This window comes from Durio zibethinus, chromosome 24 (assembly GCF_047325235.1).
Source record: "Durio zibethinus cultivar Kanyao isolate XHJ-2024 chromosome 24, ASM4732523v1, whole genome shotgun sequence".
NCBI classification, from domain to species: domain Eukaryota; kingdom Viridiplantae; phylum Streptophyta; class Magnoliopsida; order Malvales; family Malvaceae; genus Durio; species Durio zibethinus.
Genome location: NC_143185.1, coordinates 6,540,920 through 6,562,111, shown reverse-complemented (window position 1 = coordinate 6,562,111; position 21,192 = coordinate 6,540,920). Strand labels below are relative to the sequence as shown.

The following is a 21,192-nucleotide window of genomic DNA, read 5'->3' as shown; positions in this document are numbered from 1 at the left end:
TTGAGGTACAACAAATTTGGATGTCCTAAATGATAGTGCTATAACATGATTGTATTTTCTTTACTCTTACTAGAAGATGAAACCGAACAAGCACTCTTCCATGATTGTCTCTTAGCTTCTTCATCTCTAAAAAGATAACGTCCAACACACATCCTAGCATTGCCAATCTTCTTCCCCGAATCCAAGCCCCTAAATTCACACATGTTGGAAAGAAATTTAGTAGCACAATTAAGATCTCTCGTAATTTTACTAATAGACAGAAGGTTGCAATCTAAATTAGGGACATGAAGAACAGAGTCAATTGTTATGTCCTTTGAAATAACGACTAAACCTGTCCCAACTACGCAGGAGTGTGACCCATCTGCTATTCAAATTGTGAGGTTTTCAGAACATGGGCTGTATTCATGGAACACCAATGCATCACTAGTCACGTGGTCTAATGCACCTGAATCAACAATCCAAGATCTTGATTTTTCACTTTGCACAAGTAGAGCATTGAGAAAATTACCTTTTATGTAACAGACGCTATGCTTACAATTGACCCAGTGTTCTGAAAAGATTGCTGAACAATTTTCTAAAGGAGTTCCAACTGCTCTTTATTGAACGGGCTTGATTTCAGGGGTGTTGGAGCTGTCTTAGTGATGGCAGAATTTCCATGACTCTCTCAAATTCGAGTAGAACGTGATTTGTAGTCAGTAGGTTTTCTATGGATTTGCTAACAATTTTCCCATACGTGTCCTGCCTTTTAATAGTAGTCACACTAAGGTCTGTTACCTTTATTCTGTCGATTTTCACCACCTTGGTAGGATTTTGATCCTCGTACAGCAAAGCTGAATTTTCTGTTTCTTGTGGATTGCATGTTGTCCCTAGCATCACTTTCCTTCTACTCTCTTCTCGGTGGACCTCAGAGAAAACTCCTCGGATGCTGGGTGATGGCTTGATGCTAAGAATTCTCCCACGAATATCATCAACGTTCTTCTTTAGACTAAGTAGAAACTTATAAACTCGGTCATTCTCCACTATTTTCCTATATTGTTGGCTATCATCAGGGCATTTCCATGCTTTTTCTTCAGATATATCTAATTGCTGCCAATAATGAGTTAAGAAATTAAAATATTCCATGATAGAGGAGTCTTCTTACCACAAGTCATGTAGAGTGCTTTTGATCTCAAATATTGCAAACATATTGTCTATGTTGGAGTAGGTTTCTTTCGTAGCATCCCAAATGTCCTTGGCAATTTTGTAGTGTATGAAATTCTCACCAATCTCGTTGATCATAGAATTGATCAACCACAAAATTACCATGCTATTCTCCAACTTCCAAGTTCAATACTTCGGGTCATTCTCGCTAGGTGAAACAACCATTCCCGTAAGAGAATCTTCCCTACCTTTTCCATAGACAAACACCATCACTGATTGGGACCATTGGATGAAGTTTTGTCCATTGAGTTTGTGACCAATGATAAGCTAAATAAGGGGCTCAGACACACCTATGCTGCTGGCCATGGCTACACTCCCCCTCAAGTTGGGTGGTAAATGTCAATCATGCCCAACTTGGACTTCAGATTCTCGAAGTTGTTTTGTGAAAAAGCCTTAGTGAGCATATCTGCAGTTTGGAGACATGTGGGAGTACAAACTAATCTAACAAATCCTTTATCTTTTCTTTGATGAAGTGACAATCAATCTCAACATGTTTAGTCCTATCATGATGAATAGGATTCTTTACCATACTTATAGCAGCTTTGTTGTCACAGAATATCTTCATGGATTCTTTTGCAAAGACCTTTAACTCCCCTAATAACCATTTCAGCCAAATTCCCTCACATATGTCATGAGACATAGCTCTAAACTCAGCTTCCATGCTACTTCTAGCCACCACAAATTGCTTCGTGCTTCACCAAGTAACCAAATTTCCCCACACATAGATACAATAACCAGCAGTTGCTTTTCAGTCAATAACGAATCCAGCCCAATCAGCATCAATGTAAATTTCAACATTTCAGCATGATGTCTTTTTAAAAAACAACTCTTTGCCAAAACTCTTTTTTAGGTACTGTAAGATTCGATACGCAATCCTCAAGTGTTCCTCGATTGGCTTGTTCATGAATTTGCTTACCATGTTAAGCATCCAACTTACTACCAATTGGTTGTAAGTGGAAGGGCCCAACCTAAATATTAGACTACAGGATATTAGATATTTATTAGATGTGGGATAACACCACACTAATAGGCCCCTATCACATGTAGGAGGAGATAGAAGAAGCCTACTACATGACAAATTTGGAAAGGGCAACGGAAAGGAAATCCTAGCTCTAATACCATGAAGAAATTCATGAGAATTTTATTTATGAATTCTTAAAAAACTTTCTAGAGTATAAAAGTATATATATAGCTAAAACATCAAATCTAGCAAATCCTATGATATCCTAAAGATAACAACAAATCACATAAAAATCCTCTAACAATAAATGGAAACTACCAAATAAGAATTTGATCAATGAACCAAATCCCTTTTATTTAGGAAACAACCAAAATACTAAATGAATGACACCTAATCATATCTGGTTAGGAACTGATTTTTCACATCTATATTTCAAGAACAATGGTGAATAGGGTCAATAAAAAAACTTGGTTAAAATAAAGAAATATGTTTTGAAGAAAACTCCAAACACAGCCCCCCACCTAACTTGAAGAACTAAAGGAAAAAAATTTTGTGACAACATTAAAAGATTTTGGGGGGAAGGGGGATGGAGACTTGCATATTTTGACATGAAGCCACAGGTTCACTGCAACTTTATTATCAAAGTATACAAAATGATACATTCATCAGTAATCATAAAAAACATGTTTTTCAGTAAACAAATGAACCAAAATCATGATTTCTGAATGAAAAAAAGGTGGGTTATCTTTACTGAAAAAGGATCATATGAAAGAACCTCGATGTAGCAATGTCATCAGCATAATCTCTAAGTGAATTCCTATCACCGTTTAGCATCGACCTTGTAAGTGCTTGAAAAGATGGATGCTCTGGACTACGAAGACATTAAAATTTTGAAAAGAACAAAAATACTAACATATCAAATTTTCAGATTTAATAATTTTCTTTTCCTTTTAGAGATAGATACTCTCATAAAACTCTTATTGCCTAAACGATGGAGAACAGAAAAAGAAGTTTGACATAAAGATTTTAGCCTGTAAATTTGTTATACACCTTTAGTTCAATATTCCTCTTTATACAAATTTAGGTTATTTTGTCTATTTTATATGGTTATGAATTTTACTTATTTCCAATTTTTAGGGTTTTAGGGTTACATTTGGCATTTTGCATTTTAATAGGGTTTAAGGTTTAGCTTACAAATATCTATCTTATTTTAGTTTCAATTAGGTTTAGGATGATGAATATTGAGATTGCCTCCCATTGACCTTTTTTTTTCTCCCCTTATTATTCTATTCCTTTCCCTATTTCCTCTGTTTCTTCCCAATTGTTGCTGCATATCTCAGATTTTCCCTCTAAATTAATATTATGTATCTCTTTCCCTAACTTGTTCTACATCATTACATAACCATGGCATCTCATCTACAACTATATTAGCATATATAAATCCAAAACACAAAAGGGTTGGAGAGGAACCTGGAACTGCTAGTCCGCTGTTCAGCAATAAAACCTTTTGCCAGCTACGACGCCAGAAAGTAGTAGTGATGTTGGGTTCACTATGTGACAAACTAAGGGAGCAAAACAAAGAATAATAAGATAAATAAATTAGAAATTTATAATATCAAACTGTAGCACATAATTTTCAATCAAGCAGGCCTTTTATCTCATGAGAGGTCATAATAACTATTACCTTAACCTCCCATCAATAGAGGTGGAAGACCATAACATCATATTCCGCAGTGAAGCACCAGTTACATTGGCAGACCCATCAAATTTTTTATGGTGAAAGTTCTCATTTTTTTCAGTGCTGCAGCAAACCAATCGACAATTATAACATTTTACTTATCCAAGAAAAAAAAAAGACAACAATAACTTTCTCAACGTCTCACAAGCATTTTTGACCAAGTACATTATGTCAAAGAAGATCAAACGGAAACTTATATACAATTTTGGAATGTGTCAAATGCCATCTGCTAACCTGCCAGGATCAACTCTCTCAGAAAATCAATAGAGAGGACTATTTGGCTCCAATGGTGAATCACAGGAGTCATTTTCAGCAGAATCACTCTCCCCTGCTGCTGAAATATGGGTCATAAAAATAGCTTTTGTTGATTGTGGTATCAACTGGCCAGGAAACCGTATAAGATCAACCAGTAGCTCCACAGAATTTAACACAACCATCACGGACATATGCTTATATGAATCTGCACACTCAACAGCCCCATCATTTGGCAAAGCCGGAAAGAATGACTTGGTAAAAATTGGCATGCCTTGCAGTTATAGATTTGACAATCGGAAATAAAAAATCCCTTGGAAAATCTTCTATTTCATTCAGCTTATTTCACAAGGTTTAGAAATTAGAAACTGATATATGGTACATATCAAAGAAGAAATAAATCACTTGATCTAACCTAACAATTGATGAGAGTGGGAACACAAGAAGACCTTACCGACATGAACCTACTTTCAAGCCCCACAGTATCAGCTAAAACTTAACAAAAAATTGCTCAGGGATGACATGAACCATGCTTTATTGGCCCCAGCAACTGGACACTTCGATTCTCAAACATGTGAGGGGTTTCTTCTAGTACAAGTTTTGTTGGACTTTCTGCAGTTGGACATTTATAAAAATCAGAAACGTAGGTAAATATAGCAGGAGTTCCATAAAGAAAAACAAACAAACAAAGCATTTATCAACAACCAAATTAGAACTTTGATTAAAATAAAAAAAAAAAACCCAAAGAAATGCTTATAAATGGGCTTCCAACAGGAATACGAGTATTAAAATGAAATGATAAAGAATAAGAAGTTATAGTCTTCTCCCATATTCAAGGATTGATGTAGCCAGCTTTTAATATGGGTTTCAAGTTCTATTTATTTATTCATGTTAACGTGGGAAACTGAAATTAAACTATATGCAGACATAAGAATTTACTCTATCAATGTTTCCTAATTTATAAATTTTATTCAAGAAATGTAATGACTCGTCCATGTCCCAAACATAAATACCAGCATTTTTTTATGTACCATCTACTCTTCAAAATTCTCTTTATAATCTTTTCATCTCTGTTACAGGCCAGGTTTATTTCAGGCAAATTTTCTTAAACTGTCTTTATTCTATGGGAGACAAATTGTTGACAGCAATTAGGATCTCTTTCCTGATTCGTTGGGATTTATTTTCCTGGTCATTATTTAGTTTTATTTGTTTGGATTATTGTGTCCTGATTTTATGAAATTTTTTGTAAATGTTGGTTCCTCTACATATTTGAGGATTATCTCTCAATAAAAGTACGAGAACATTGTTTTTTATCTCTGTTTTCATGGTATCAAAGCAAGGTTTGCTCTGGTTTTTTCTTTCCTAATGGAAAAAACAACCATAACCGGTGCCTCTCAAGAGAGTGGATCAGAGGTGACTTTTGAACCAATTACTACACCTACTCCAAAGTGCACAATAGCACAAAAAGATAATTATCTCTTGGCTTTGGGTGCAATATCAGAGTCTGAGAAATCTTGGATTATAGATTCTAGGGCAACCAACCATATGATTGGATGCCATGAATTGTTTTCAACATATAATCCATGTCCTGGAAATCTTAAGATTCGTATTGCTGATGAATCACGATTTTCTGTTGCTGGAAAAGGAAACATTAAAATTTCTAATATGACACTATTTTCAGTCTTGCATGTTCCTAATTTAGTATGTAATTTAGTGTCTTAGTAAATTGACAAAAGACTTCAATTGTGTGGCTAAGTTCTATCCTTCATATTGTGAGTTTCAAGATTTACCTTCAAGGAGGATAATTGGCAATGCTAAGGAGCATGAGGGTTTATACTATCTTGAGGATCCTCAACAAGTGAATAAACAAGTATTGGCTCTAAGTGGTGAATCTATTTCTATTTCTAGTGAAATTATGTTACGGCAAAATAGATTAGGACTTCCTAGTTTTCCATAACTAAAAACTCTTTTTCCTCTCTTTTTAAGAATAAAGATGTCCATTCCTTTCATTGTGAAACTTGTCAACTTGCCAAACACACTCATGTTCCTTATCCTAGTCATCCATATAGATTTTCTAAACCTTTTTCTTTGGTGCATAATGATATTTGGGGACTTTCACGGGAAAATAACATAACTGGAACTAGGTGGTTCATAACTTTTATAGATGATCACACACGAGCTTGTCGAGTTTACTTATTAAAAGACAAGTCTGATGCTAAGACAATTTTTCAACAATTTCACAAAATGATTCAAACACAATTTCAAGCTCAAATCTAAATTTTTCACACAAACAATGGGAGGCAATACTTCAATTCAATTCTTGGTGATTATCTAAAAGAAAATGAGATTTTTCACCAAAGTTCTTGTATTAGCACCTCCCAACAAAATGGGGTTGCCGAACGTAAAAATCATCATCTATTAGAAGTTACTCGTGCTATCATGTTTACCAATAATGTTCCTAAGTTATTTTGGGAAGATGCTATTTTAACAGTCTCATACTTGATCAATAGACTTCCTAGTAGAGTTCTCAATTTCAAAACACTATTGAACATGTTACTTGAATCATATCCACAAACTAGGTTGTTTACTTATTTACCCCCAAAAGTATTTGGTTGCACAGTTTTTCTTCACAAAAAAAGTCCATCTCATGAGAAACTAGAACCTAGAGCTATAAAATATATATTTATTGGGTACTCTCCTACTCAAAAAAGGTATAAGTGCTATTGTCCATCCACAAAACAAACATTCGTCTCATTAGATATCACATTGTTTGAAAATCAACCCTTGTACCCAAAACCAACTCTTCAGGGGGATATACTAGTTGAAGATAGGCTTTGACATTTTTCCATGACACTTCCTGCAACATCAGCTATTCCTATTGTGTCACTAGCAGAAGCTAAGTTGGAAACAAGGACATATTCATCTATGCTCAGTCCTCAACAAATAATAGAGCTTTGTGTTTATCCACAACATGAACTACAGCCTTAGAAAGTACAAACTTTTATGCCCCAGCCCCATTGTCAAGAATCTAATTTGCAAGTAAATTCTAAATCAGAAAATGCTAAGCCTATAGCACCATCACTAGTGAAAACTAATCCACAAGTGAATTTTGAATCAGAAAATGTTGTACCTACAACACCATCACCGGTGAATAGTCACCTGACAATCTAGACATACCTATAGCACTCAGGAAGGGTGTAAGATCATGCACTAAACACCCGTTGTCCAATCATCTATCCTACAATCATTTGCCTACAACATTTTGTGCCATGATAGAAAAGGTTGAGGTAACTAAAATCCCACAAAATATTCAATTATTCATGAAGCTCTTAAAATCCTAGAATAGAAAGTTGCTGTACTTGAAGAGATGAGAGCATTGAAAAGGTACGAGACTTAGGATGTTGTGGAGTTACCTAAAGGAAAAACACCAATTGGATGTAAATGGATGTTTATTATTAAGTATATTCAGATGGTGGAATAGATAGACACAAGCCCGCCTAGTTGCAAAGGGATTTACTCAAACTTTTAGAGTTGACTACACTAAAACCTTTGTTCCAGTTGCTAGGTTGAATGCTATAAGGGTACTACTTTCACTAGCTGCAAATCTTGACTAACCATTACACCAGATGGATGTCAAGAATGCCTTTCTTAACGAGGAGCTGTATGAAGAAGTATATATGGACTTGCTTCCTGACTTTGGAAGGGGAAACAATGACAAAAAGGTATGCAAATTGAAGAAATCTCTCTATGGTTTGAAACAGTCACCAAAGGCTTGGTTTGATCGCTTTGCAAAATCAGTAAGGAGACATGAATTTAGCCCAGGATAAACCGATCATACTCTTTTTCTCAAACACTCACAACATGGAAAAAAGACTATTTTGATTGTTTATGTTGATAATATTATTTTGATAGGTGATGACACTAAAGAAATAGAGCAGTTAAATAAAATTCTTGGAAAAGAATTTGAAATTAAGGATCTTAGACAATTAAAATACTTTGCAGGGATGGAAGTTGCAAGGAGCAAGAATGGTATTATTATTTCTCAAAAAAAACATACAATTGATCTTTTGAAAGAAATTGGTATACTTGGCTATAAACTAATTGATACACCTATAGATCCTATTGTGAAGTTTGAAAGAAAATGAGGAATTCCAGTAGATAGGGGGAGATATCAACGACTAGTTGGAAGGTTGATCTACTTGTCTCATACAAGACCTGATATAGCCTTTGCAATTAGTGTAGTGAGTCAGTATTTGCATTCTCCACTTGAGGAGCATCTTGAAGCTCTATATCGGATCTTAAGGTATTTAAAAAACACACCAAGTAAGGGGTTATTATTTGAGAAGAATGAACAAAGAAATGTGGAAGAATTTACAGATGCAGACTATGCAGGATTAATTGAAGACAGAAGATCTACTTTTGGGTATTGTACAAAGGTTTGGGGTAATCTTGTCACATGGAGGAGCAAGAAACAGTCTATTGTTGCTCGAAGCAGTACAAAAACAGAATTTAGAGCCCTTGCACAAGGAACTTGTGAACTTATTTGGCTGAAAAGACTTTTAGAAGAGTTGAAAATGTCGACGGAATACCTTATGAAGTTGTATTGCAATAATAAAGCTTCTATAAGTATTGCTCATAATCCAATGCATCATGATCAAACAAAGCATGTGTAAATTGAAAGGCATTTTATCAAAGAGAAGATTGATATGAGAGTGATCTATATGGCCTATGTTCCTACAAAGCAACAAGTAGCAAACATCCTAATAGAGGGACTACCTAAACCGAACTTTGGTGATGCTTGTTGACAAGCTGAAAATCATAAATATCTACTCTCCAGCTTGAGGGAGAGTGTTGACAACAATCAGGATCTATATTCCTGGTCATTATTTAGTTTTATTTGTTTCTATATTTGGATAATTGTGTCCTGATTTTATGAAATTTTCTGTTAATGTTGGTTCCTCTATATATTTGAGGATTATCTCACAATAAAAGTAAGAGAACATTGTTTTTTATTTCTGTTTTCACAAATACTGCTTAACTTTTTAGCAAATATCAGTAGAAAACTGCCTGCATTGAAAGGGAAAAAAACACTACTTTTATTTTACTATTGCCAATATATCAATAGAAGAAAATGAAATATGCTAAAAGTGGTACAGAGGGAAATTATTCACATAACAGGCCAAAAAGCATGCACCTTAAAGAATCCACCAATAGAAGCCCATGCATGAAAGACTAATATAATGTGTTTGCATAAAAAGAATCTTGATTTTCAAAAAGAAAGAAAAGAAAAGAAGAATATTGAATACATAACAAGAACAACATAAATAGATGCATCTAGCTATATGTTGTTGTGGAAACTGAATGTATATTGAAAAACTGTGGAAACTGAATGTATATTAAAAAACTGCTTATCTACAATTATACAAGAATCTTAGGTTTATATACAACTAACTAGGGGTTAAACTAAGAAACTAAATCTTCCTTAATTCTAGGGATACAAATACTTAATTCTAGAGATACAAATATAAATATACAGATTACAATATTACAACCAGCTGTAAATAAGTGTTTTCCCACACTCCCCCTCAAGCTGGTGAATAGGTGTTTTCCATTCACAGCTTGAAAATAATTTCTTGAAATGTTGCACTGCTGAGACCTTTAGTCAACACATCTGCAAGTTGACCCTTGGTTGATACATAAGGTGTACAAATCAACCCACTGTCTAGTTTCTCCTTTATGAAATGCCGGTCTACTTCAATGTGTTTTGTTCTGTCATGTTGCACAGGATTGTGTGCAATGCTTATTGCAGACTTGTTATCACAGTAGAGCCTCATTGGTCCATCCCACTTGATCTTCAAGTCTTCTAGGATAATCTTTAACCATAGTAGTTCACAAATTCCTTGAGCCATTGCTCTGAACTCTGCTTCAGCACTTGATCTTGCCACCACATTCTGTTTTTTACTCCTCCAAGTCACAAGATTACCACCTAAGAAAGTGCAGTAGCCTGAGGTAGATCTTCTATCAGTTACTGAACCTGCATAATCAGCATCTGTATATGCTTCTAGAACTAACCCCGAATCTCTTTTGAATAAGATACCTCTCCCAGGATTGGCCTTCAAATAGTGCAATATACGGTAGACAGCCTGTAGGTGCACTTCTTTAGGACTATGCATAAATTAACTTACCACACTCACAGCATATGCTATATCAGGTCTAGTATGTGAGAGATAAATGAGTCTTCCAACTAATCTTTGGTACATCTCTCTATTTACAGCAGCATCTTCATTAGCTTCTCCAATTTTATGATTAGGGTCTATAGGGGTATTTGCAGGTTTACATGCAAGCTTCCCAGTTTCCTTCAGAAGATCCATCACATATTTCTGTTGTGAGATAAAAATACCATGCCGTGAGTGAGCTACTTCAATTCCTAGAAAGTACTTCAATCTCCCTAGCTCTTTTATCTCAAATTCTCTAGCCAAACACTGTTTTAGAGATTCTCTCTCTTTTTCATCATCTCCAGTTACAATTATATCATCAACATACACTAATAGAACTGTGACTCTCCCTGAATCAGAGTGCTTGATAAACAATGTGTGATCTCCTTGACTTTGTTTATATCTCATTGCTAGCATCACTTTGGCAAATCTCCCGAACCAAGCTCTAGGAGACTGTTTAAGGCCATATAAAGCCTTTTTTAACCTGCATACTTTGTTTGCTTCTAGATGACCTCCAAATCCCGGTGGAACCTTCATATATATTTCTTCTTCCAAATCACCATGTAAAAAAGCATTCTTTACATCAAATTGTTGAAGCTGCCAATTGTAATTTGCAGCTAATGATAACAAAATCCTAACTGTATTCATCTTGGCAACTGGAGCAAAGGTTTCTTGGTAATCCACTCCATAGGTCTGAGTGTAGCCCTTAGCCACTAACCTGACTTTATATCTTTCAACAGTACCATCTGCCTTGTATTTTACAGTGAAAACTCATTTACACCCCACTGGATTTTTTCCTTTAGGCAACTCTATCAGTTCCCATGTCTGATTTTTCTCTAAGGCCTCCATTTCTATTTTCATGGCTTGCCTCCATTTCTCACTAGATAATGCCTCGGATAATGTAGTTGGAACAGAAATAGTATTTAGGCTCACAAGAAAATTTTTATGGGATGGTGAGAATTTTTCAAATGACACAAAATTAGATATTGGGTATAGTGGATGCTTGGTACATTCTCTGGTTCCTTTCCTAATGGCAATAGGCAAATCATAATCACTAGTTATAGTTTTAGGAGATTCATGCTCATTTTGAGAAACAGAGTCAAAAACTGTAGTTACCTCATTTCTAGAGTTAGGATCAGGTTCTTGGACTGGCACTGATTCAGGATCTGGAACTTTCCTTCTTGAGTACACCTGTAATTCCTTCATAGAATCAAGAACAATATTATCCTTTGTCACATCTTCCGTATTTGGAATGGGTTCAGACTCAAATTCAATGTTTGACTTGCGCTCAGCAGAAACAGGTTTCGACTCATAAGAATTAATGGGTGTAAATGTTGAAGAAGGGAGCAAATCAACCAAAAAGAAGTCTTTATCCTTATCTTCCATGAATGAAGTCTCCCCCTGAAGATAAGGTTGAGTAAAAAATGGTTTATTTTCTTCAAAAGTGACATCTGCAGACACATAAAATTTTTTGGTAGGAGGATGATAGCACTTATATCCTTTTTGAGTTGAAGAATACCCCACAAAAATACACTTAATCGCTCTTGGATCCAACTTTCCCCTGTTATGACTGTGAACATGAACAAATGATGTACAACCAAATATCCTAGGTGTGAGATTGTTTGTGGTATTGAGGTTGGGATAAAATTGTAAGAGTAGTTCCATAGGAGTTTTAAATCCCAAAACTCTTGAAGGTAACCTATTTATAATGTGTGTGGCAGTGAGAACAGCTTCCCCCCAATAAGATTTAGGTACATTTGCTTGAAAAAGAAAGGCTCTGGTTGTGGCTAATAAATGGCTGTTTTTTCTCTCTGCCACTCCATTTTGCTGTGGAGTATTAACACAAGATGACTCATGGATAATCCCCTCTTTTTGAAAATAGGTGGATAGACTCTGGTTGAAGTAGTCTTTTGCATTATCAGACCTAAATCTCTTGATTCTTACTCCAAATTGATTTTGGATCATGTTTTGGAAGCTTAAAAACACACTATTCACATCTGATTTGGATTTAAGTAAAAAAACCCAAGAGATCCTAGTACAATCATCTATGAATGAAACAAACCATCTCGCACCAGAAATATTAAGAATTGTAGAAGGACCCCAAATGTCACTATGAATCAAGTAAAAAGGAGTAGAACTTCTTTTGTTACTGATTGGAAAAGACACACATCTATGTTTTGTAAATTCGCAAATATCACAATGAAAATCTTCAACATTTAATTCTTTGAACAAAGAAGGAAACATGTTTCTCAAGGTTCCAAAAGAAGGATGTCCAAGACGAAAATGATAAAACCAGATTTTGTCTTTATTGGAAGATTTTTCAGAAAGAAATGACAAAGGTAAACTATTTTTTATACTACTTGTGTTATTTGATGTCTCAAGATAGTATAGTCCATCCTTCTCCTTAGCAAGTCCAATCATCTTCTCCGAACTCTGGTCCTGAAATTCACAATAAGAGGGATAAAAAGTTACTTTGCAATTCATATCTTTGATAAGTTTTTGTATAGATATCAGATTAGTAGACAATCCAGGAACATGAAGAACATTTTTTAGAACAAACGAGGGATTAACTTGAACATCTCCTAATCCTGCCACTGTGGTAAGTGAACCATCAGCAACAACAATTTTCTTATTACTAGGACACAGGTTATATGTACTAAACTTTTGTGGAGAATGTGTCATGTGGTCTGTGGCTCCTGAGTCAATGACCCAAGAACTCGTAATAGGCTTAGTCGAGACATTTAATCCATGAGAACCGGAAGCTTTATCTGAACTAGAAACTTTACCCAAAGAACATACCATAGTAGGCTTTTCAAGGATTTTCAATAAGTTTCTCAGCTTTTCAATCTCTTCCCTGTTGAACTCTCCTTGTTTCTGAGACATCTGTAGTACTCCAGTGATTTTTCCAGTTAACATTTCCTCAAATTGGGTGATAGTGATATCTTTCTTTGAAAGGGTTCGGCAATGAAGGCCTAAACAGGATTCGGCAATGAAGGCCTAAAAAAGTCGGCAATGAAGGCTGAAAATTTTTCTTCCCAAGAAGAGCCTAAAGCTCTGATACCATGTGGAAACTGAATGTATATTGAAAAACTGTGGAAACTGAATGTATATTGAAAAACTGCTTATCTACAATTATAAAGAATCTTAGGTTTATATAAAACTAACTAGGGGTTAAACTAGGAAACTAAATCTTCCTTAATTCTAGGGATACAAATACTTAATTCTAGAAATACAAATATAAATATACAGATTACAATATTACAACCAGCTGTAAATAAGTGTTTTCCCACAGTTGTTAATGACAAGAAAATGAAACCGTGGTTGAGAGGCTATAGAAATACAGACAATGAGAACAATGGGAGACAACGTTGAGAGGCTATAGAAGAAAACAAATATCAAACTATTCTCACCAATCCCACGATCTTTTTAATCATTGCAGCTGGATTTGAGTGAAGTCCTTTAAACATTGTCATAATCAAATGTTTCAGCATAAATAGTTTTTTATCTTTCTTAGCATCCACAAGAATGATATCACCTCTATAACCTTCTCCAACCAAAGCATGAAGCTCTCCCAACGTAGGAATAGTATCAAACAGCTCCTTAAGCCTCTTTTCCTGTAAATAGTAATACTTAAACTTTAAAGAATAATTATAATTATATGAAACAAGACTAATGGAAATCTAAGTGCATAACATATGAATCATTTTTCATTCAAATAACAGTATTAAACATGCACAAAAATATTATTCTGATTTCACATTTCAAGGAATCTACAGAATCCTTTGTGGAAATTCCTAGCCAGATTTCTTTGGCAAGGGTAAAAAGCATTCCCTGAATGGATAGTGCAAAGAAAATATCTAATAACGGATAAGTAAAGGACAAGGAGGTAGCTTCTTTTTTCCTTAATTTTGAATAGCACTTTACCCAATAAGCAACTGCTAAACTTTAATTACAGACACTTACAAATCAGCAACCACCAAGTCTTCCAACTGCAATTAATTTCTGTCTCTTTTATGTCATTACTTTTTCTCAGAATAGAAGACAGTTACAAAAACCTTCTAATCTTTTAATTCAGGGAGTTCTTACAATTTAGCAACCATCAAGTCTTCAAAATGCAATACTTTCTTTCTCTTTAAAATGCCATTACATTTTTTCAGCATAGAAGCAGTCAAGAAATCAAATTCTAAAGCATACGGTCATGCATAAACTGTCTAGAGTCTGCTTTGGGTACAATCACTCAGAAGAGCAATGCCGTCAATCACAAAACAAATCTTATAGACGGTGGACCAGATATTACTGCCTAACATGCAATTTTAGGTTTGATCAAACATCATTAAGTGCTCTGGATGTCATACTGATATGTGGAGTTAGAGCAAAACATGCAGTGGGGAAGCTACATAACCAAGAGAAAAGTTCTAGATCTATAAATTGGAATGTTTTTAAACAATTAAAAGAACATGCAGCGCGCATGGCCTAAATCTTTTTTATGATGTAAATATGCTCTTTTATTTTTGAAAAACAAAATTTTGAAATCCACTATCATCACAAACAAACAAGATTTTGACATTTACAGCATTCTTCATTTGCTTACAACCTCACTGCAATTCCATATTGCCTTAATCACAAACTAGTCAATGCTGGGAGTAACAAGTATGAGGACCTCAAAATTTCTCTTTTCTCTCTATGAGTCTTAAGGCGTATGACGTTTCATGTTTCATTTTTTTAATTGGAATGATAAAGACTCCATTTAACTTAGGTTGATCTAGGCCAAATGCAGATCTGTATCAAGATAACCCTTCCTTTTTTTTTTTTTTGGTACAAAGGAGGCTGTCGTTGGGGATTGGAATGGTATTGTATGTGCTGAGATTTGAACTCAAATATGTTGGATGTCACCTCTTAAGGGTGGCTACATGAACCAACCGGACTAAGCCTTGGTTTCCAAGATAACCTTTCTTTGAAACACTTTGGTAGTGCTCCAATATCAATAATTCTTTAAAGACTAATTATCAGATATAGATGACTCCTTGTTAACTTGGCTGCAAATTTCACCTCAATCCCCCTTATACCACAATTAATATATCCCCCATCCTCATTCGTTTCTTCTTCGGTGGAAACAAGGCAGACCTAGCCTCCTCAAAACAGAAACACCATACACCAAAGAGAGTAAGGCAACTTTCAGTGAAAGCTTTCTTCACTAACGAATGAAATTAACCACCTCTAACTAAAAGTATAAAACCTTACTTAACCCAAAATCATTGCCCTGTCATTTTAACACAAAACTTCTTCCTACTCTATAAAATCAGCAAACAACCAGTGAATCAAACTGCGGCATCTCCATAAACAAGTGGTAAAATTAAAAACCTTAATTAGTCTATCAGTAGCAAAAAGCAGTTAGCATATATTTAAACAAGTGGTAAGTCTTTAGATCATTCCCCTGTCATTTTAACACAGAACATAATCCTACTTTATAACATCAGCAAACAACATCCAGGGAATCAAACAGTGGCATCTCCATAAACAAGTGGTAAAGACCTTAATAAATCTATCAATAGCAAAAATCAGTTAGCATCTCCACAAACAAGTGTCAAGACCATATCGAATCCATCAAAAGCAAACAAAAGTTCATTTCTGACTACCTCACTGGTCTCATCCTAGCATCTTTGAAGTGATTTTTTGAATCCAATGACAGATCTCCTCTATGAGACTATCAAATATCATGTGTTGCTCTAATAAACAAGACAAAAATTTCTTAAGGAAAAAGGCACGGGAAGTCCCTAAACTTTCATTTATATGTCTAATAAATTCCCTAACTTCGAATAATTCCAAACATGTGTTTAACTTTAAAGTATATTGTTTTCTTCTTATGACAATTTGTCCTTGGTAGATGTTATTCTAAGTTATGATGGTATTAAATTTATCACCTATATATCCCTGAAAAGAAATTCTATATAAACCCCTCAAGAAGCCTATTATTAGCAAATAAACATCACCCAAAGTCTTATAATTCCAACTATTATCCAAGTTACATATCCCTATGCTATAAGTCTCCTTTAACAATTTTGTTGTTAGGGTAGTAAGTGATAAAAAATCATTGATAGATAAATAGATTAATCCAATAATTATAAACTAGAAGCAATTAGAGTTTATGAAATTACAAGAATATTAAAAGCTTTATTTTAATCCCAATTTTGGAATTATAGTGATAATAATAAAATCTTAATGTTAGAAAAGGAAAAGCCTCAAAAGAAATAGTTACTAAGGATGTTGAAAAACACGTAGAAAATTGAAATATAGCAAAAGGAACCAACCTATTTGATATATATATATATATATATATATCAAACAAAAATACACAACTCCCATAATTCATTCTTGCATAATCCAAACAAATAAATAATACTAGATGATTCCTCAAGATATCAAACAAGAAAGAAGATATTAGCAACAAGGGTTAATATGTAAAATAGCCCTTGTACTATACATCTTCTATTAGTTTGGTACTTAAAGAAATAAAATTCTCACTTCATTACTTAACTTTTATTTCGTCAAGCACTTTGATACTTCACACTATTACTATTAATTAAGTAGCTGACATGGCATGAATACCTAATAAAATCATGCTAGTCCAGTCATCACCACATCAGCTATTGCCAAGTCGACAAAAATTTTAAAAAATTAAAAAAATAATATCTGATTTTTACAAAAATTCAAGAAAATAAAAAATAGAAGGAAAAGATTAGAGAAAGGGGGGAAAGAGGGAAGGGGGAGAGAGAAGGGGAAAGGGTAGTGTCACCTACCATACTAAGGTCAGATCAATGCCTATTTACCTCGAAACTGGCAGATCAACACCAATCTAGCTCCAATGAGCCGAGTCAACGCCGACCCGCTAGGTCCAGAGCAAACCTGCCCCTATCCAGCCAACCTCTTTCTCTCTCCCCCTGATTCTTTCTTTCCCTCTTTTTTTATTTTTTATTTTTTAAAATTTTGAATCAAAAATATATTTTTTAAAAAGTTTTTTATTTTTTTAAATGTTAACATGGAAAATAAACGATGTGGAAATGACTGAACATTTATGCCACGTAATGATTTTATTGGATTTAGTGCCACGTAAGCAACTTAACTACCAATGTTAGTATAGAATATCAAAATGCTTGACAGAATGAAAATTTGGGTACCAAAGAATTTTATTTCTTTAGATACCAAACTGACACAAAGTGTATAGCAAAAAACCATTTTTGCATTTAACCCTAGCAACAATTATGTATGGTCAATTACCCTTTAAAAAGAAAACAAAAGCACATAGACAAAATTAAATAATAAAATGACAAAACATATTTAGTGACTAGCTTCACTGGAGAATGCTACCAAAAGTAAAAGCATTCCTTCACATTCCATATGGAAAAATAATAATTTATTCACACTCCACTGGGGAGCCAAACATACTGCTACAATGCTTTGTCTTCTAAGCAAAACCTCTCCTTCATGTACTCAACACCAAGCCATAATTTTTGGCATGACTTGAGTCGCAATAATTGTATACAAATAAAAGACTACAACCCCTTTCCTCAAAACAATCAAGTGGGAAAAATTCTGCATCATCCCTTACCTTTATGAATTTAGAACTAATAGGAAACCCATTTCCCATTAAAAAGGTTATTCTAGAATAAGTTTGGCTCAAAAATATCATCCCAGTAAAATGCCAACCAGAAGAGAACCATAAGAATCCCAGACATTGTTTTCAACCCAAAGTTTTACAGAGTCTACTCTTAAGAAGAGAGGAGGTTGAAACATGTTCAAAGCAAAGCCAATAATTCTCTAACTTAAAACAGTTAAACTAACAATCATTGAAGCCAAACCTTCCCTGATATATTCATACCTAAACTTATACACTTACCATTTGTCAGAAAGAAACTCCACAAGACAATCTCAGCAATGAGGGTGCCATGGGTTTCTGCAAACTTTAAGGACATTTTGGTATTACCTTAAAATATCACAAAGTCAATGCCTTCTCCTTTTACCAATCTTCAAATCAACAACCAAAGCCACTCAATGAATACATCCATCACAAAAATAAAAGAAAATCTTTTACTTATTTTCAATAATTCTAGTTAAGTTTTGTAACAGCACCTCACGAACTTCTACTACTTCCTGAAATATAAACCAGAAGAAAAAAAACCACTTTTCACAAACTTTGCAATGAATAATAGCCTATATATGGTTATAAGCAGCTATGTACATTCAGCAATAAACTTCTCTAATCAACGGAACTTCAAAGTACAGTAGCTTATCTAAGTCATCTGACACAGAAGCTTAAGTATACTCTCAAGAAAATTGGTCGCATTGGGCCTTTGGAAACAACTCAGGCATCACTGTTATAGCATAGGATATAAGGCAATACAGTAAACAAGTTTACCAGATGTTCATAACCAGATAAATCATTATGTCATAATACCAACTTATCCCCACTTTATCTTCAAGAATATGATATATGCGACACCTTGCAAACATAACTCACATTTATAAACTGATGAAGCAAAATCGTATTTGCCATGTCACCTTAACATCAATGAGATCCATAACTAGATCCCTATTGGAGTCTTGCTCCCTGAGTATTTAGTGTAGTTTTAAGCGACAGAATTATGTAATGTCATGTAAGTACAGATTGGCCAACCACAACTGGCTTGCAAAATCAAATATATTTAACAGTTCCATTTTTCGGATAAATTAAGGACGTAGCAATTACTCAGATGAATGGTTTAAAGATGAAATTAAGCTTCAAAATGAAGAAAAGATACAAAATGCAGATGACTATTTATCTTTGAAAAGGAAGGTGAAAGGAAATAGAAAGCACTTTCAAACTAACAATAAGGGTAAAGTTAAATAGCTACAAAGCAATAACTATTCAAAATCAGTATAAATAAGAAGAAAATAACAGAGAAAGATGGGGAAGAAATCAAGAACCCATTATCTTATGAAACTCAGTTTCAATCAAGGAATAAGAATAGTTAAGCAGCAAGTACAGTTCAATTAATCACAAACAAGATAACTCAATCCTCATCAGAATGACAGAATAGAAACCATTTGGAATTGGCTCAGAAAGAATTCCACTGCTCCACAAAATCTGTGATGCTGTCTGAGATGACAATCCATCTTGCTCAAAATTTCTAGGTGACTCCCTATTACTCAAAGTCTCTTCATGAGAACCTAAAGAAACAGAACCAAACTTTTCAAGAAAATCTGAAGACCACCATGCTGCATTAGAAGGCCCTTGCTCTGCTGGCCCGTCATCACCTCGTGTCTCATCCATGTCCTTAAATATTTGAAAAGCAAAACCATATTCACCCCTACTTCTCACCCCATAAAAGATCTTTTCAATCTAGGAATAGGTCTCATGCAATAAAATATTTGATGACAAGCTTCCTTTGTACTTGTTCAAGCTGGAGGCCATCAGACCTACAAAACAAAGACCATTAGACCAAATGGGTAAATCATTCACTTATGAATTCAAAAACCATCTAGCACCCATTATCAAAGAGGAAACACCTACAACCAAATGAGGAAACTGCACAAACCAAGACAATTAAATGTGAAAGTAATGTACAATGAAATGTCCTCAAACTTCCTTTAAAAAGCCTTTGCCCCAATTAAAATCTAAAAACATGCTTACATCCAGAATTTCCGCATATCATTATTTCACAAGTACATCAGCCAGCCTATCCCATAAACCATTTTTTCACCAGGATAAAGATCATCACCCAAGGGAATATTAGCAGAAAAATCAATTCCCACTTATAAACTTAGCAAAATTATCGAGATGGCTACGCATTCTCATATGACAATAGCAAAGTAGCAACCAAAACAACCCTAACATACATTAACTCATTTCTAGCTTAATTCTTATCCCCTAAAAAATATATTTATTCCAATTTTGGAAAGTAACAGGAGTTCTTTGGAGTGATTAATAATCTGATGAAAGAAAAATAAATCAATGAACCTGAATAACAAAGAAAAGAAAATTTAGATCAAATTAGAAGATATACGAGTAGAAAACCTAAGTAGACAAATACTTGAAACGAAGAAAAATCTGGAAGGCAATTCTCAAAAATTACACTTTAATCCGACTCTCTTTTGGCACTGACAAAACGGTTAGTCTTTTTCCTTCATTAATGACAAAATCTAATCCAAACACGATACACAAATTATTCAATCGAATATAACTCCTTTCTTTAATCTTTTAAAAATTAAAAAATAAACGAAATAATTTGAATTGAAGGAAGAAAGAGAAAAGACGATTTTACCACCAGCAGATCCGTGCATCTGAATCGGAAACGGATAGCATTTGAATCTCAACTCCTCCTTTACATTGTGTTTGAATCGAGGGGAAGAGAAGGAAAGAAAAGTAGAGTAAATGAAAGTAAAGAAATCAAAATCTTTTTTTTTGGATAAATTTTTAATTAAAAAAAAAAGGTGAAAATCAATTAAATTTTGATTTTTTTTGTAAATTTTTTTTTTTTAATATTGTAATTTTAAAAAAAGTTAAAAAAAAAAAAGAAAATTGCAATTTTTTTTATAAAAAAATTATTATATTTATTTTTTTATTAATATCAAAATTTTAAGTAAATCATAATCACCTTATAATTTTTTCAAAATTATTTTTTTAAGTAAATTTCACATATTTTTTTTATATAAAAATTATTGATATAATTAAAATTATGAGACTAAATAAAATAGCAAATATATCAAAATACATGAGTACTATAAAATTATAAGTAATAAAATATTATAATTTAAAAAAATTATTATAATGAATTTTTTTTATTCAAATA

General features: G+C 34.0%; 1 protein-coding gene across 1 annotated transcript in view; it reads right to left on the bottom strand.

The window, feature by feature from the left end:
- Positions 1-20,809, bottom strand: part of LOC111316794 (uncharacterized) — a 39,776-nt gene extending 18,967 nt beyond the window's left edge. Inside the window, exons 1-9 of the mRNA XM_089753538.1 lie at positions 20,665-20,809; positions 19,445-19,819; positions 18,348-18,514; positions 13,902-13,980; positions 13,777-13,823; positions 4,134-4,759; positions 3,846-3,962; positions 3,632-3,723; positions 2,937-3,032 (exon numbers count right to left, since the gene is read on the bottom strand). Of these exons, the coding sequence (XP_089609664.1) occupies positions 2,937-2,995 (59 nt within the window). The 5' untranslated portion in view covers positions 2,996-3,032; positions 3,632-3,723; positions 3,846-3,962; ... (4 more) ...; positions 19,445-19,819; positions 20,665-20,809. The remainder of the gene's footprint in view (positions 1-2,936; positions 3,033-3,631; positions 3,724-3,845; positions 3,963-4,133; positions 4,760-13,776; positions 13,824-13,901; positions 13,981-18,347; positions 18,515-19,444; positions 19,820-20,664) is intronic.
- Between the last annotated feature and the right edge of the window lie 383 nt (positions 20,810-21,192).